The 18,598-nt window shown below is 36.9% G+C and overlaps 1 protein-coding gene across 5 annotated transcripts in view; it reads left to right on the top strand.

Annotated features, from left to right (window-relative positions):
- Window positions 1-18,598, top strand: part of ARHGAP27 (Rho GTPase activating protein 27) — a 1,395,760-nt gene that overhangs the window by 1,254,092 nt on the left and 123,070 nt on the right. For all 5 annotated transcript variants that reach the window (XM_044055389.1, XM_044055387.1, XM_044055388.1 and 2 more), the window contains 2 exons: window positions 5,697-5,817; window positions 6,496-6,624. In XM_044055389.1, coding sequence (XP_043911324.1) covers window positions 5,697-5,817; window positions 6,496-6,624 — 250 coding nt within the window. The remainder of the gene's footprint in view (window positions 1-5,696; window positions 5,818-6,495; window positions 6,625-18,598) is intronic.

The raw sequence follows: 18,598 nt of genomic DNA, 5'->3' as shown, positions 1-18,598 counted from the left end.
AGACAACTTAAATGGGTGGGAGGGAGGGAAAAATTCTGCTTGACTCAGAACAGAGAGAGCTGTGGTCTCTTTTGAAGTTTTAATATGCTGTTTAAAACAGAATGCAAGCAAAACACAAGATAAAGAAAACAAACTACAGTATTCAAAATATAGAAAGGCAATACAGAAATATATTTTATAAGTACTACTTAGTTGAGACAGATGTTCAGTTTCCCACCATGCCATTACTGTGTTAGCATAGGCTGGTGCAGCCAGGGAGCCCATGGCTACCCCTCTAATTTGTTGAAAATATTGATTTTTAAACAAAAAGTAATTATTTTCTAGTATTAATTCCATAAAATTACATATTGTTGAAATTGTATTATTAGAAAAAACAGTGTTATTTGTTAAATAACTTCGTACAGCTTCTACACCTTCATCATGAGGTATACAGGTGTATAGTGACACCACATCCAATGTGAAAATTATATATTTCTTGGGATCAAAAATTCCTTTCTCTTGAAAATTTCTTAATTTTTCTAGAAAATGCCAGGAATCTTTAACATAGGAATCACATTTCGAAATTAATGGCCCCAAGCTAGCATCCAAAACCAGGGAAATTCCTTCAGAAATGGAATGAGGGGCAGAGACTATAGGGCGAAATGGGGGGTCAGTTAGTTGTTTATGCGTTTTTGGTATTCCAAAAAAGACCCCTATTTTGGGACTTTCTACTAAACAAAAATTATATATCTCATTACTTATGTCACCCGATATTAACGCTTCATAAAGATAGGAATTGATGAAGCGATATGATTTCTGTATATCCAAAACAGTTACTTTTCTATATTCATTTAAATTTCCCAAGATATTTAGAATGCTAGCTTCATAAACTTCCTGTTCCATAATAACTATATTGGAACCCTTATCACTTTTCATAAATCTGTAATGTCCTGCCAAAGTCCTAAGATTTCCTAATGCTGCCCTTTCAGATTTAGTAAGATTATCAATGAAATGATTTCTAGTTTTAAACACTTTGTTTATGTCAGCTATGCACATTTCTTCAAAGACTTTTATTGTGTTATGCAGTTTAGGGGTATAGCTTGAAGGTTTAATTAAACTACTGTTGGTAGATTTTAAATCATGCATCACATATGTTAAATTCATTTTTCTGGTGAATTTTTTTATATCTACCACCGTTCTACTATAATTACCTCTACTGCATGGTACAAAATTTAAGCCGTATTTTAACACTTTCATTTCTGTGTCACTAAAAATGTGCTTAGATAAATTGATAATATCAAAACATTCATTAACTTCATTTAAATTTCGTCCTCTGACGAATTTGACCCCAAAAAAGTTTTACTGCGTGTCAAGACACTGCTTTTACTAGTGTTACTGTGACTATTTGTCGGTGGTTTTTTATTTTGTACTACCTCTTTGTTCATAACATTCATTCTTGTAATTCCACTGTTTTCCTTCCTTTTATTACCAGCACCTTCTTCACTGTTAGCACCACTAGGTTCATTGTCTAAAATAATGTCATTCTCGTCATTATCGGACACTGCATTGTTTTGATAAACATCTTGCATTAAACATTCAGTATTATCATCTCTACCAAAATTAAAAACTGCATCTGTTTTGTAACTGACATGTGAAGCCAAAGCTTTCCCATCATTAAAACGTTTATCAGAAGTGAAAGCTGTTTGTTTTTTATGTTTACTTTCACTTCCGTTGAAAGTTCTTGTGTTAACAGTTCTCGTATTGACAGCAAAATTTTCATAAGCCTTTTTATTTTTGTAAGCGGCAATGTCCCGGTTCAACTTCTGTTGTTTTCTATTCGTAACATCAGAAGAATGCTGTTGTACTTCCTTGGAAACTGTTTGAAAAAATGTTCGATAGTTCTCTTCACTAGTACACCCGCTTAACTGCTTTTCCATGTCAATAATTTCATTTTTCAAAAATCCCATCTTCTGTCTGTTGTTATCAATTAACAGTTTAAGAAAGTTTAAGCCAGCTTCATTAAAGAAATCAACTAATGTGTTGAACATTGTACTTCCCAAATTAACACCGTTTGGGCACTTGAACCTTAGCCCTTTCGGCACTATGCCGAGTTCAATGCAGTACTTAAAGTAGCAATTTTCTAAATGGAGTGACTTGTACCTTTTTAGTAGTTTGGTTAAACTTTCCTGTTCTCCTCTTGATGGCCCTTGAAGTGAAGATTCGAAACTTTGTTTTGTAGAAGAAAATGGATTTTCTACTTGATTTAACAACTGCTGACAACCCATGATTTTCTTTTCACGAGCGGAAAATGGCAAACGTCTCTTTGCTTCTCGTTCGTGTGGTGTTGTTTTGTTTTGGGCGGGACTTCCAACCTCAAGCACAGTATCAAGTTCCTGTTCGAATCCCATAGGACTGGAAACCTGGATTACATTGTCAGACCCGGTAGATCTGGCCAACAAAGTCTTTAAAGATCCTCGAATATCTAATAAGGTCGCCAATAACAAGTTATTCAGTTTTTCCGTCTCTGACTGTGGAGTTGGATGAATAGTCATATTCATCAGCAATTCATCAGCCGCTTCTGCCATACTGGCCAAATAAAACAATTAAATACGAAAAACAGCCAAAAATCGATCAAATAAACAGAAAATGGCAGAAAATGATGGCTCAGATGAAAAAAATGCAGGATGCTTCACAAGAAATAGCGTATAAAACCTTTAATTACCGCTTTCATCGACTGACTTCCTCAGAATACTTAATACATATAAAACACTCCTTTATATACACCCTCCAATCAATTCTTAATTAGTTAATTATTAATTAAAACTGTCTTAAATGTTCCAAAACTCATATTTTAAAAAGTAGACAATGATAAATCATGTTGTTTGTCAATACATAATTTCCTATGTTTTAAAAAACATTTTATATTTATAGTTTCGTTTAGACCAGGGGGTAAACGAAACAATAAATATAAAATGTTTTTTAAAACATAGGAAATTATGTATTGACAAACAACATGATTTATCATTGTCTACTTTTTAAAATATGAGTTTTGGAACATCTAAGACAGTTTTAATTAATAATTAACTAATTAAGAATTGATTGGAGGGTGTATATAAAGGAGTGTTTTATATGTATTAAGTATTCTGAGGAAGTCAGTCGATGAAAGCGGTAATTAAAGGTTTTATACGCTATTTCTTGTGTAGCATCCTGCATTTTTTCATCTGAGCCATCATTTTCTGCCATTTTCTGTTTATTTGATCGACATTTGGAGTAGTAGTAGATTCCTGGTTAAAAGATCAGATTATAAATAATAAACATTTATTAAAGGACTCTTGGGACTTTTTATCTAAAATTAAAAATGAATATTGGGATAAAGATTTATTTTTGTTGACCATTGATGTGGTTGATATGTTTTCTAGTATCCCAAAAAGAGAAGGAATGGAATATTTTTCAGATAGTTTAAATCATAACACCCGTCTAGACAGCAATAAAAAGAATTATTAATAGATTTTATGGAGATAGTACTAGAGAATAATTATATTTTATTTGAAGGAGAATACTATAAACAGTTCCAAGGTGTAGCTATGGGGGCCTCTTGTGCCCCCATTTTTGCTAACTTGGTGCTCTTACAATGGGAGCAAAAGTATGTCTTCAATAGTCTATTTTATAAACATATGACATTATATGTGAGATTCCTGGACGATATATTTATTTTCTTTAAAGGTCCAGAAGATACAATTCGAGATTTAGTGTTGTACTTGAATGGGTGTACAAGTATTTTTAAATTTACATATACATACAATAATATAGGTATTAATTACCTTGACACATATATAAAGAAAGACAATAAAGGTTTCAGTTCCAAATTATACAGGAAACCCACTTTCAGTAATTCTTACTTGGACTACTCAAGCAACCACCCTATTAAACAGAAAAATAGTATCATTAAGGGACAGATGATCAGGGTTGCAAGAATGACCTCTGAAAAGAATGAATTACAGGATGAGTTAAATCAGGTTAGTAAAATGTTTGAAGAAAGAGGGTATCCAAAAAATGTGATTCAAGAATATAAGGAATATGTGTTAGGAGAATGGGGCAATAAATATAAGCCATTATTGGGTGATGAAACATGTTTTGAGAATAGTAGAAAAATAAGAGAATTAGAAAATGCTAGATTTGAAAAGGCTATGGTCATACCATATGGTAGTAAAACAAAGGAGGTAGAAAACATTATTAAGAAGAATTGGATTATTCTTAAAAATAATCAGAAATTATGGGGTATCGGAGGTGATAAACCAAATTTTGTTTACAAAGTAGGGCTAAATTTAAAGAAGAATTTTGAAAGCACAAAAGATAATGATCAGATAATTTTAGACAATACATTGTTATCCACAATACATTTTGTCAAAGGAAACTGTCAAACCAGAGGAAGAGTGTATTTGGCTATCTGCAAATCCTGTCCGGCCTTTTATGTGGGAAAAACAGAACGTAGGCTTAAGGACAGGATTTACGAACATACATATCAGAAAACCACAAAAAACTTGAATAATGCACTATATAAACACTCCAGAATGTATAAGGAATTTACAGAATTTAATTTTGGGATTTTAGAAAAAGTTACAAAGGAACCAAGGGGTGGTGATTATAGAAGCCACATAGAAGAGAAAGAAACATGGTGGCAAATTAAGTTACAAGCTGGGCAAAAGCCAGGCTTAAATGAAATTATTTCTATCAAACCAATTTTAAATAAAAAAGCTTCATACAGTAAATAAATGAAAAGATGTTAATATTTATATTATTATTTTTGTAACATAAAGTCTTAACATAATGTACAAATGTTGTGATAATTATATTTTAAATGTTTTAAATGTTGTAAAAAATGTATTACATACTTTTAAATATTGGTTAGAAACCCATTTAATACTAATGAACTTGTTAATATTAATGAATGTTGTTACATTCATTAATGGTGATGTCACAGTAAGTGGGTATAAATAGAGGAACATGGGAATATTCATTGATTCTGATGAAATCCCTATAGGAGGGAAGAAAGCGCTCAATCAGTTGGACTTTTTAATCTTTTGTGTGAATAATAAAATATCAAGTGTTTCTACATCTCAGCAGTGACAACTTTTTATTTATAGTGGACTTAGCACTGCTGGGCTCGTTTTTTATTATACCACTTGATATAGGGATTGCTGGTTGTGCTGTGCTGGACTAGTTTGAGTAAGTGTAACAAAACCATGGTAACATTTGATAACTGCCAACCACATTATTAGTAGTGACAGTAGATAACTGAACTTATAAATATAAAGTCCAGCCATAATTTGCAACATGAAGGACTTCGAAAGCAGTGTTTCTGTGCAAGGATTCCTAACAGCTCAAATCTTCCCCACCACACTGATGCATTTTACCTCGTTATAGAAAACCTTTTTGTATAAAGTTTTATGGGCTGCCTTATCTACTTCCTTTCCTGACATGGAATTTTTGTGACTAGATGAGTGATTCTATGAAGCATTAAGTCCGGAACTCCATATTGGAGTAAAGGCACATCCCTCAGTCTGAACTAAACGGTGCCTTGGATGTGAAATCTTAAGATGTGGCTGACCCTGTACAAGGATGACTTTGGCAGGTAGAGATGAGCTGAAGGAGGTATATGACAAGAGAAAAAGTGTATAACATCTGTAACATATTCTGTTCTTTTATCTTTAATTTAGGCAGCAAGTGAACCGGATGAAAACCACAAGAATGAACAAAAGTCTGTGACTGTGGATAAGACACCCAGCACTCTGGTTACCTTGAGAGACAAAGACGACAAGGACAAGAAAGGCACCAGAAGTAAGTATCTGTGAACCCCTGACCTATAATTTCACAGGTATGTCTGGGCATGTGCAGATAAACCCAAGATTGGGCAAAAGCAACATTTGCTTATAGCTGAGGACCACATTGGATGTCTTGGAGAAGCTGAGAGGATAAGAACGGCTGTGTTTGTGCTTTGTTCTCTGTAAGTATTACTTATAGTGCTTCTCTCTCTCTGTCACTGCCTTAGCCATTCTGTTCTCAAATCACAGAAACAGCTGTAGATGCTGACAGAGACCCAGGACTTGGAATGGGAATTAGATGTTTGGAATCACCAGGGGTCTACATACCTCAGACAGTTGCAATTGCTTCTGTATGCTTAACAGCTGCCTCTACTGCAATAGTACACCTATGTTGAGCAGAGGTGCTGTTGCAAATAGCATAGTATGTTTATAAGGGGACGGATAGCTGCTGGTATGTTTCATATTACAATTACTGTTATGCATGCATGCATGCTGTTTGGAACATGCTCATACAGCCTGCTCTGGTTGATATATGAAAGGTACCCAGGCCATCTGGTGATGTGGTCCGGACAAGTGACTACACTTGGCTGTATCTTACATTGTGATCACACTTGGCTGTATCTTAGATTTTAGTTAAGTATTTAAGGGAAACTATAAAGTAATTTATATAAAAAGAAACCCTTTTATTTTTCAGCTTCTCGTCTTCTCAGTATGTCCAGTACAAACCAAGAGAATGACCCCAAGAAAGTCCGAAGTAAGCTAAGGAAACTTCTTATGAGAAGGCCAACTCTTCAGTCAGTGAAAGAAAAAGGGTATATTAAAGGTATGTGTTGTAGGAGATACAATTTTAGCTAGTTCTAATTGAGTTCTTCATCAAAAGGGAAGAAAAAAAGCGTTTTATTTAAATTCTGCTTAAATATTTTAAGTTGCACTTACAGTGACCTGCATGGTACTTGTACTTCTGTGCATGTTGCCAATTTATCTGTTCGCATTTTTTTAGTTTGATCTGAAGACCTTAGTCTTGTAGCTTTAAAGTAGAATTACATATAAAACATAGCTTTTTTTGTAATTTGAACCCGGTCTTCTAGTTTCTTTCACAGTTGTGGCAGGACTGTGATCTGCTCCCAGATATATATGTATATATATATTTTTTTTAACAAGAAACATCTTTATTAAATTATCATGTATGACATAGGCAATCTTGCAATTATGTAAATGAAACTAAACCACAGTGACACCATATCAGTTGCAAACATTATATATTACAAACCGTGTCAACACAACTGTAGTTTCAACCATTGTACATCATTTTTAATCTATCCAGTCATTGTCAGTCAGCCATTACACAGCTCATTCAGATCCTGCCTGTTTTTAAACCTCGTTCCTCCTCTGCATCTGTGGATCTCACATTTCCAATTTTTCCTATGTAATTTGCTCCTACCCTTTTCTAAAGGTCCCGGTTCAAGTTGTTTTATTTCTGTTACTATCTTCACTACGTTAGCTTAGACTTTGATTTCCGTTTTGTAGTAATTGCTTTTTTTGGCAGCCGTCATAATTATTCAGCAAGACCTTACTATATCTAGGCAATTCCGATTCTGTATCATAGCTCAAAAAAATTATTTCGCTAATTACTCCAACTTGCTTACCCAACATCTCTGACAGAGCAGTCTGCAGGGAATCTTTAAAGTCAGCCAACTCATTACACTCCCAGAAAGTGTGTCCCCATTTACCTCTTTCTTCCCCATCACACCGTCAACAGCTGCTGTCTACCTGAGGAAAAATTCTTAGTCTGCTTGGGGTATAAAAAAAAACAGTTGCAGGCAAACATCCTAAATCTTCAGTATTTTGTTGCATATTTGGGAGACATGCATATATCACTCTTTGTGAGTTGCTTATCCAGTCTCTCTTTCCAATTCTTCCTAACCTCCTCTAATTAATTCTTATAGTTATCATGCAGTATTTTGTACTCTGTGCCAATTATTCCTTCTTAATGGCAACTTCTGTTCTAGATTCTACTAAAAACTCTACCAGTGCTGGCCTTTCATTTAGGGACCCCTCCCCCATGTCTTTCTCTTTGTATATACTATGATATCAATCCTTGACAAGGAAGGCAATCTCTAACCTGCAGTCCAAATAAGTTCTTGGCGTCGTCCCGTTCTATTACTTTTCCTTCTCTAGTTATTTGTTCTCGATATCTTGGTTCCTTTGCCAGTTTTCTCCAGTATATTCCTGCCCCCTGTTGCCTGTTGTCTACATCCCTAATTGTATTCATCACTATTGGCAGAATCTCCTTTCTCCATGTCCGTGTTGGTTTAGTTCTTAGAAGACCTTCTGCTACTTTATGAATATAATATTCTGTATGATTATTGTTGTTCTCACTCATTACATCCGAGTGACTCCTCCAGGTGCATCTGCCGTTAACTCCTACTGACTAAAACCTAAAGAGCTCTACCATTTTAAAATAGTTTGTGCTGAAGAGATTGCCATTTATACTTCTTTCATAACCCCTATGGTTCCAGAGATATGAACATTTGTTTGAAATATGAGGACATAATTTGATTCTGTCAAGGGCTCCACCTATTGGAAGTTACAGTGCAAACTTCCTGAGCTCCATTGGAGTGAATGCTTTAAAGGTCTGATTCAAAAATCCCAGTCTCTCCTTGTTTCTTAAACTTCCTGCTGTTTCATCATCATTCCTTTCCGCTTTGAATTATAGTTTTCTGCTTGTGCTATGTAGAGAAGCCTTAACTGTGTAGTTCTGAAATACCCCTTCAACTCAGGCAATCCCAATCTGCCGTGTTCTATTGGAAGAATCAGCTTATCCCACTTGAGTCTTGCCATCTTTCCCTTCCAGATAAAGTCCTTCAGCTCTTTATTAATTACTATACACAACGTCTCTGGTTGATAAAAATGTGCTTCACCTGTGTGTAAGACTAAAGGAACTAAAACCATTTTAACTGCTTGTATCTTACTATCGATAACTGTAAACAGCTTCCGTTTTCACTCTTTTTTTAGTCTCCTCCCACATATCCGTAGCTGCCACACTGGTATCATTTTTAATCCGTACTCCTAAATACTTCATTTTGTCATGCACCCATAAGTATGGAAATTGCTGTACCAATTAGTGTGTGGGTATATAATTTACAGCTGTTGCTTTTGTTTTAGCTTCATTATCCTGAAAATGTTTGAAACTGTCTCAATATATTCCACAGCACATGTCTCTCTGATTTTGTCAGGTATAAAATAATGTCATCTGTGAATAGTGCCAAGTTGCCTTGACTACCATACCAATTATATCCTTGAATCTCTGAGTTTTTTATTCTCTTTACCAGCGATTCTAAATATAATGCAAATGGCAAAGGGGAAACAGGACACCCCTGCCTGGTTCCTCTGCTCAGCCAGAAATTATCAGAGAGGACCCCACTCACTTTAATTTTCACCTCCAATCCCTCATATATCATCCTAATCAACCTTATAATTTGATCAGTGAATGCAAATGCTTCCATTGCCCTGCTCATAATGTCCCAGGTTACTCTGTCAAATGCTTTCTCTGCATCAAGACCCACCAATAACAGGGGTATTTTCTTACATTCTGTTCCCTCTGGATCATCAGTGTTCTGTTAATGTTGTCAAATGTTTGCATCCCCTCCACAAAACCACACTGTTCCATATCTAGCAATTTTGGAATCATGTTAGCCATTCTTTTAGCCAATATAGGTAAAAACATTTTACAATCATGGTTTAGTATTGAAATGGGCCTGCATGAAGCTGGATTGGATGGATCTTTACCCTCTTTAGGTATTACAGCTACCGCTGCTTTCTTCCAGGATGTTGGTACTTCTCCTCTTAAGATGCTGTTAAACAAAACTTTCCAGATCTTTTTCAGTTTCCCCCCCAGCCTCCAAACTTCCACAAGAATATCATCTATTCCTAGGGACTTTCTTGTAGATTAGTTACACATCACCATTTTTATCGCATCTCTTCCTATCCTGTTAGTAATTGGGCCTTCTCTACCTTTCACCTTGACATATTTAATTCTTCCATAAACATTTCCATTTGTACCTTTTCTTGATTTCCATATTTCTCTGCTTTATACAGACTTTCATAGAATTTCCAAAATAGTCCTAATACTTCTACAGGATCCCTTGTTGTCTTCCTTGTTATAGACTCCCTTAGCTTGGCGACAGCCCTTTCTTCTTTCTGTTGCCTGAATCATTGTGCTAAAAGTTTTTGTGCTCAAGTATTACTATTAAAAAACAGTTGCTTAACAGCATTCTTTCTAAACTCATGCACATTATCATTTTCTCTGTCATGTATTCGAAGATGCAAAACTGTGAAGGCATCTTTATCGAACTTGATAGCACGAAAAACCAAAACAGCGAAACGACATATAAGCAATTTCTTTCCCTGAGAAAGAAATCGCTTGTCCACCTCCGTTACTTTGCCATTTTCCAAACTGTAGTATGATCGCGGAGTTGGTATACTTAGGGGAGGGGGGGTGGGGGGCAAGCCCCCCCACTTTTTTTTTGTCTGTAGTGATCTGTTTTTTTTTTTTTTTTTTTTTTTTTTTTTTTTGTTGGGCAAGTGATTTCTTTCCCAGAGAAAGAAATCACTCATATGCCCTTTTGCTGTTTTGATTTTTTGTGCTTTTAAGTTTGATTAAGATGCATTCAAAGGTTTGCATCTTTGAATGTATAATAGGGATCCTATTATCGAAGTAATCCCTTATTTTCTGTTTAGCCTTCTGCAGTTACTCCTCTTTTTGTTCTGTGGGATTCCCCCTATTTTGCAGTACTTTAGCATTTGTCAGTCCCTCTAAATAATTCTTACTTCTTAACCATATCTCCCTTTCTTTTATTTCTACCCTATTTTTATTTTTAAACTCCACTTTAATTTTATCTCTCTCCCTGGCTATATTTTTAGAAGAATTTTCTGTCTTCTCTAATAGCTCCTGAGTAAGTTCCCCTACCCATGCCTTAAATTCTTCTCTTTTCAACAGATAGGCGGGAAAGCACAGTGTATCATTCTTGTTTCATGTCCCTGTATTTTTATTTTAGTTATTATTGGCACATGATCTGAAATAATTATCGGGTGCATAGCGAAACCATCAATTAAAAGCATATGTTCCTGTGAAATGTAAATAGCCTAACCCAGTTTTTGTATCTTGGGGAGTAATATGTAAATTCACTCCAAACTCCTATTACTCATTGCACATCTTCCATGCAAAATATTTTAATACATTTCTTTAAAACTCTACCCTCCTTTGTTATATCTTCCCTTCTGGACTCCCCCAGACACATCACTTCATTGTTGCAAATCAAATTCCAGTCCCCACCTGTAAGTAATATTCCTTGCTGAAAACTGATTTTCTCTCCCTGAATTTTCTTAAGCTCCATTATAGCAGTTTCAGGTGGAATATAAATGCATGCCAGTGTAATCCCCCTCCCTTGCCAGTAGCCCCCTTAGTACTACAAATCTACCATTATTATCTTTTTTTTTCTACTTTTCTGTCACTACTGGAGCTGCTCTTGCAATTAATATAAGTACTACTTTTTTTCTTTTGCCCCTGGCATTCCACTGAATAACCATCCTGAAAACCTTTCTTTGTCAAATATATGTGTTCATTTCTTTCCAGGGGTGTCTCCTGTAGCATAGCTATTTCTACTCTACATTTTTTAATATAGTTCACTACTATTTTTTTTTTCAATTTATCCATGAGACCATTAACATTTAAAGACATTATAGAAACAATCATATTCTTATATAGTTATTGTTCCCACCTATTATGTATAACTCCTTTTTTATTAAATGTCTAGTTCCATCTTTTATTTTACATGCATGTATTGTTTGGCAGCTTGGTCTTTTATACAGTTGTTTCTTGTCATATCCATTTGAGCCTATGTCACATCTTGCAAAACATTTTATATTATTGAAAGCCCTCAAACAAAAAAACAAACACCCCCAGTACCCCCTAAAACCTACTAACTTAATAATAATACACAAAACCGTGTACATCTTCAAAATTTGAAGTTTTACCTTCCTAATAAGAAAAAAGTTCTAAACTGAGAGCCACACAGACAGACTAACCAAAAAGAAAGCTTATTCATGCTAAGACGCATGGTATAGCCTATGCTTTTTATTAAGTGCTGTCTGGTTTTGTCTTATCTTTATAGTGCTCCCAGCTGAGAAAACACTTGAATGCTTTCAGTAAACTTTATCAAATTATCTTCTTGGTACATGCAAAACAGACACAAAACTACTATGGATACATTGTTTACCAGAAAAAAGCCTTATAATTTTCAATATTCTTTTTCATTTACTTGCTTTCTATTAAAACTTGTTGCTGGATAAAACCAAAATCCTTAACACAGTCATTCCACTATGCAAGCATGAGAAAAAGCACACTAAGTTTTCTTTTGTCATGCTCTGTTAACCAGACCTTTTCTTTTTCTTGTCTCCTTTTTTTACATTGCGGTGCCTACATTTCTTAACACTTAATAAGGAAAAAGAGGGAAGGGAGAAACAGAAAAACATGAAAGCATAGTATCCCCATTACATTTCAAAATAACTGAGGAAACTTTACTTCATAGCTTGCAAAGAAAGTCTTGCACCACTAAAATAGTACCATTAAGAAAAAATTTTTTACTTGCAGTTAACTGTTTTGCTCCTGTTCCCCTCTCCCAAGTATTTTTCCAAAGATTAATGACATGAAGTAGGGCATATGCTTTATAGTCCCTACAAATTTAACAAAGTCTACGAAAATCCAAGATTTCCAAATTCTCTTGTTCTGCCATGTTTCACAAGTATAATTATTGCTTTTTAATCCCACATTTATCATTTTCCAAGTTACTGATTTTATTCCCCGTACATTGGTAACATGAAGCAGGGCATATGCTTTAAAGTCCTCTACAAGTTTAACAAAGTCCAAGGAGGTCACATATTTTCATATTTTCTTGCTTTGTCATGTTTTACAAATATAGTATTGCCTTATCATCCCACATTTATCGGCTTTCAAGTTACTAGTCTTATTCCTGTTCATCACCATCTCCCAAATCCTATCTCTGTTTCATTTCCAATGTATTCTTGATTCTTCTAGTCGATTGTTAGTTTTTCTTCCTTCTCTCAGGTATTTGCCATTGAAACAGTGGAAAAGATTTCACAAGCTCAGTCTCTCTGTAGTCCTCATCACCAGGACCCAAATCAGAATGTCCTTCTGTTTCACAACTCACCCTTTGTTGGATAAACTTTTCTATTTCCTCCTTAGCATGTACTTCATCAACAAATGATTTTGTACCTCCAGGGAGAAATATTTTGAAGATGGCTGGACACAGCAGTTTAAATAATGGAATATATTTACTTCTGTTCTGCCTGGTATACAATGAGTAGTCATTCTCCACAAACACTCTGCTGTCTCCCACTTTTAGTACTTTGTCCTTCTGACACAGTTTTGCCAGAATCAACTCCTTCTGCCGATAAGACTGCATCTTTGCTATTAAAAATCTAGGTTATTTTCTAGTAACCAGATTTGGAGCATACATGTGATGTGTCCTTTCCATTAACAATTCCTATTGTGGAATACCAGTCCAGTTTATTTGTGCTTTCATAAAATTAATACAGTCTGTTCCTTCCAGCAGAAAATCTCAGGTTTTCCCTCTGTCCTCTAATTCTATTATTATATTATTTTTTGAATCATCTGTTCTTGAGCAGTCTCATATTCAGCCAGCCTTTTCTTCATTTCACCCTCTGAGTTTTGCAGTTCTGTCACCTTATCTGAATATCTGTTTAAAGCTTCTTCCATTTTTTCCAGCTTTGTATTGTTTGTGTTCATATACTCCTTCAGTATTTTATTTTAACCAGGTCTGTGTGCAGCTGCTTTATCCTTTCCTCTAGATTACTGGAAGTCATGTCTGGAACTTCATTACTTCTTGTTGAACACCTGCAGTATTTCTCCCAGTTTGTGTTTTTTCCTCACCTTTTGTACCTTTTTCCTCCAGGTCATTTATATTTCTTTTTTTCCTGGCATCCAGGCAGAGGACTTACTAGCCAGTTACTGAAATTTACACAGAAATCTAGGTGTACTGGCTTTCTCTGCTAAGTTTCTGTTTTCAGACTGGGAGAGCCAAACTGTTACTCAATGTGCAGCCATCTTGGAAGTCTGATCTGCTACGAAATTTGAGTCCCATTTAGTGTTTTATTACAGAATTATTGTTAAATTTCTGCATGGTCTGGTGCCTTAGTCTGTGGTACTATTGTAGTAGTGGAAGTATTGTGAATTCTGCTCCAGGGTTTTTGCTTCAGTCATTTTATAGCTGTATATACCTCCTTAAAGTTGCATTACAGTGCCTTTCTGCTTATCGTGCTACTGTTTTTCCCCTATTCTTTGAGTCTTCTCCACTCCCACTGATGCATTAAGCTAAACGTTTCTGACATTCTAACCACAGGGCTTGAGCTCCAGTTTTGAAATTTTCCCCACACTTCTCTTATAGTTTTAAAAGGCTGTATCTCTGGCTTCCACCCCTTATATTAGTCTGACCTGCAAAGTCCATCCCTCTGCTTGTTCATTGCTGCTGTCTCACCCTTTTTTTCCTACATACATAATACTAAGTGCCCGTCCAACTAACCAGTATTGCACTTGAGTAAACTTCCCTTACTACAAACTGTCTCCTGCTCCTTCTCCTAGAGCTCCCACTTGCTTGGTGCCCTCGCTACACTAGGAGGAGGGCCACACTAGGAGGAGGCCCTGAGTTAATCCTGTTCCATCCTTGGCAGGTAAATGATTTGCTTCTTTGTTTTGCACTCCAGTTAACCGTTTAGAGTGCTACTGTTTTACTTTTGCTTTATTTGGTTGATTTTGCCTTTACAAGGTTTTAAAGTCCTTAATACTTGAAATTACCTTGTCAAAGTAGTTTCTTTTGTTGTAGCATTACGCTCACAAGCAAACTTTCTTGGTGTTATTACATCAAGAGGTAAGCAGTATCCTACTGTCACAAATGCCCAGAAAGTAAATTTTATCTATAAATTTTCCCTTAGAACTGAAACCTGTAAGTTAGTGTGGATAAAACTATGCCATTATGCAGAGATAAGCTTAGATGATCAGCTAGTTTGCACTTTAAACAGCACTGCTATCAAATCTTAGCACACTCTAACCTAGTATGGTGCCAACCTCCAGAGACCACCCAAAGAGACCGCTGTATAATCCAGTCCATGCTGAGCAGTAGCCCAGCAAATAAATGTCCAAACACCATGGACATGCAATGTCCAAATGTCTCAGTAGCCAGCTTGGTAGATATGGCCATCCTGAGACAATGTAGAAATTACCTCATGTTAACAGATAACCATTTAATCCTTAAAAAAGAAAACACAGTATGTGAGAGACACACATATATGGCTTCACTAGAGGCAGAAATCTTGCAAACAAACAAGGTTGTCAAGAACATACACACACACTACATGCAACACACATGGTGTTCGCTACACACACATATACCAACTTTTGCCGAGTCAGTAAAAAGCAATCCTCTCAAACCTGAAAGACCTCCTAAGCCTATAAATGGTAACGGCTAAGCAGTGTGTAAAGCACTGACCAAAACCAGCAGCAAACACCACACATACTTCTACAACCACTGCAGCCCCTAGAGCAAATCCAATAAGGCAAGCCGACACATTTCCCAGGGCTCTTGTCATAGAGGACTCAATTGTATGATACACAGATGTCCCACTCACAGATTTCCCATTTGACAAACTGTACAAGGAGACGATAACAGGATCTGCCAAGTGATGAATAATGAAAGTCACTACACCACCGGTACCAGTATGATTTTGACATAGTCCATGTGGAAATCAACAACCTGAGATGTACTTCCTTGCACTATATGAAGAGAGCCTTTGTTGATCTGTCTAAATATGTGTGTCCGGCAGGTATGTGCCTTACATTGAGCATCATTCTAATGTCACCAAGGATGATGCCACAGTACGAACAAAGGTACCCTATTACGCCACCACAGACGCAGGTTGTCGAATGCATCTTTGTCGAACAGTAAAGCGTGAAAAGGCAAAATAGCGAAGCGGCTTTTTAGTGAATTCTTTCCCTGGGAAAGAATTAGTTTGGCTGCTTTCAGTACTTTGCCTTTTTGGCACAGTAGTGCGATCTCAGAGTTGGTATATTTAAGTAGGGGGGGTGTAGGAGGCACAGCCGTCCCACGTTAGGGGGTGTGGGTGGTGAAGCCCCCCACATTAAGTAATGTTTTACTGTTTTTTTTTTTTTTTTTTTTTGTTTCGGAACAACAATTGTTTTCCATTGGAAAATAATCGCTGTTCTCAAGTTTCGACGTTGAAAACTTTCACTTACATGGGGTCGATTATCTGTCGTTTGCTCTTCTCAGCGTGCGATATGATAATATAGACCCCGAGCAAATGATGATTAACTTCAATAATTGGCATAGTTTCTGTTGTCTTTTCAGGGGATTCAATATTTGTCAGCATGGAAGGACATGGTTAACAGACCATATTGCTTTGCAAAGGATGTTCTGCATCTGTCTCCCCTAGGCTTCTGAATATTGTCAAAAACTTTATTCACCCCTCAGCCCCTTTTTTAGGCAATGCCAAACTGACAAATCTACTGACATAATAAATAAATCCCAAAGAAAACTAAACCTAAACAAGAAACCTAAACATGTTACTGCTCAGTGCTAGGAGTCTAAACAATAAATTTCACACACTATAAGCGCTCCTCACTCTGGAGAATAGAGACATTTGTGCCATTACTGAGACATGGTTTAAATCTGCAGAAGGTACTCCAGCAGTGCAAGGCTTTGGTGCCTTCCACATGTTGAGACCATCAGCTACAGAGACAGGGACAAAAGGTGCAAGAGTCTCAATCTATATTAGCAACAAGCACAAGTCTACATTGGTCTAACAACACAATGCCCTGGAATTTACCCCCAAGCAAATCACCACAGACAAAGTTCCATATCATATCCTAGAAAGTTATGGGTCACACTCTCGGTCCTTCGAATCTCGTAGCTCGTACCTAGACCTAATGGAGACACTCACCATTGAGAAGTTGAGAAGGATGGGGAGCAGGTCCTGATGGCACTTACTAAGGCCAAAAACACAGCCTGAATGAGCCCCAACAGTGTCAAAGGATGCCTTTTAAACAGCTTGAAACATGACCTAGCAGAACCACTTAAAATCACTTTTCAATTATAACCCAAAACAGGCTTTGTACCTTGTGAATGAAGGACTGCAAGGTTAGGCCACATCACAAAGTGGTGGACCATAAACCGATCCCGGAAACTACAGATTTATTCGTCTGACTACTCTAATATGCAAAGCCATGAAAAAATGTGTCATGAAAATAATTAACAAGGACATAAGCAGCCTTCAGACACTGGACCAAACTCATTTTGGCTTTGTCAAAGGAAGATTATACCTACTTAACCTGGTGGACATCTTAGAGAAGGTCGCCAAGGCAGTGGTGCTGAACAAACTGTGCGTATCACCTACCTGGCCCTGGCTAAGGCATTTGATATAATACCCCACTTAGGTACACTTAACTAACTAACTAAACTTGGCAGGAAACCCCTACATAACTCTCTGGATTGATGGCTCATTGATGGGATCCATGAAGTCAGGATTAGTGATACCACCTCCACTAAGAGATCAGTCACCAGTGGGATACCTCAGGGTTACATACTGATATCAGTCACCAGTGGGATACCTCAGGGTTACATGCTGGGATCAGTCACCAGTGGGATACCTCAGGATTACATGCTGAGATCAGTCACCAGTGGGAAACCTCAGAGTTACATGCTGAGTTCAGTCACCAGTGGGATACCTCAGGGTTACATGCTGGGATCAGTCACCAGTGGGATACCTCAGGGTTACATGCTGAGATCAGTCACCAGTGGGATACCTCAGGGTCACATGCTGAGATCAGTAACCAGTGAAATACCTCAGGGTTACATGCTGAGATCATTTACCAGTGAGATACCTCAGGGTTACATGCTGGGACTGCTTCTATTTGGCATCTACTTCTTGGAGGTAAAGGTTAATGTCAAGGGTCTTTGGCTAACCAAGTTCATAGATGACTGCAGATTGGGAACTATTATAGATTCCCTCATGATACAAACATCTTACAAGAGGTTCTAACATAGACAAATGTCTGGTGCCAAAGTGACAGACTAAAACTCAATACCAAGAAATGCTTTATAGTGCCTTTTGGTAAAGCTGCCTCCCAGGCTAATTACTCTATCAATAAAACACCCTTAAGAGTTGACCCAGTAGTCCAGGATCTGGGAACATATATAGACAGGAATCTGGCCTTTGACCAACATCTGGCCTAGTTAGTAAGAAAATCATTCTATATCACCCAACGTATAAGTAAGGCATGGCATCCAGGTCCATGGAAGTCATAGTGCCACTTTATTTGGCCGTTATAAGACCCATCTTTGCACATAATCCCCCCTTTGGCATATACTTGACCACACATGTGCAATGGATTGGAATGTCTACAAAGGTTCCTTACCAGGAGAATCCAGAGTATTAGCCCACTAGGCCACTCAGCTCTAAATAAATGCTTATTTTCCCTTCCATGTATTCATACCCTGCACCTTCTGCTGATGAGGCCATACCTCTACCTATTTAGCTATAAGGATATAAAATGTACTTCATATACAGCATTAAAAACATTGTCCTGCAAGGATTGCCTTAAAGCCCTATCTCTATACTCAGTCTCCTACAGTTTACTGAGAGATGATCCATGCCTGGCATACAAGGCATCCTTGGATCCAGCTCTG

The sequence above is a fragment of the Protopterus annectens genome, chromosome 13.part0 (assembly GCF_019279795.1).
Source record: "Protopterus annectens isolate FY-2018-M chromosome 13.part0, PAN1.0, whole genome shotgun sequence".
Classification (NCBI taxonomy): Eukaryota; Metazoa; Chordata; order Ceratodontiformes; family Protopteridae; genus Protopterus; species Protopterus annectens.
Note: the sequence above shows the minus strand (reverse complement) of the source record. Positions and strands in the feature narration are given on the sequence as shown.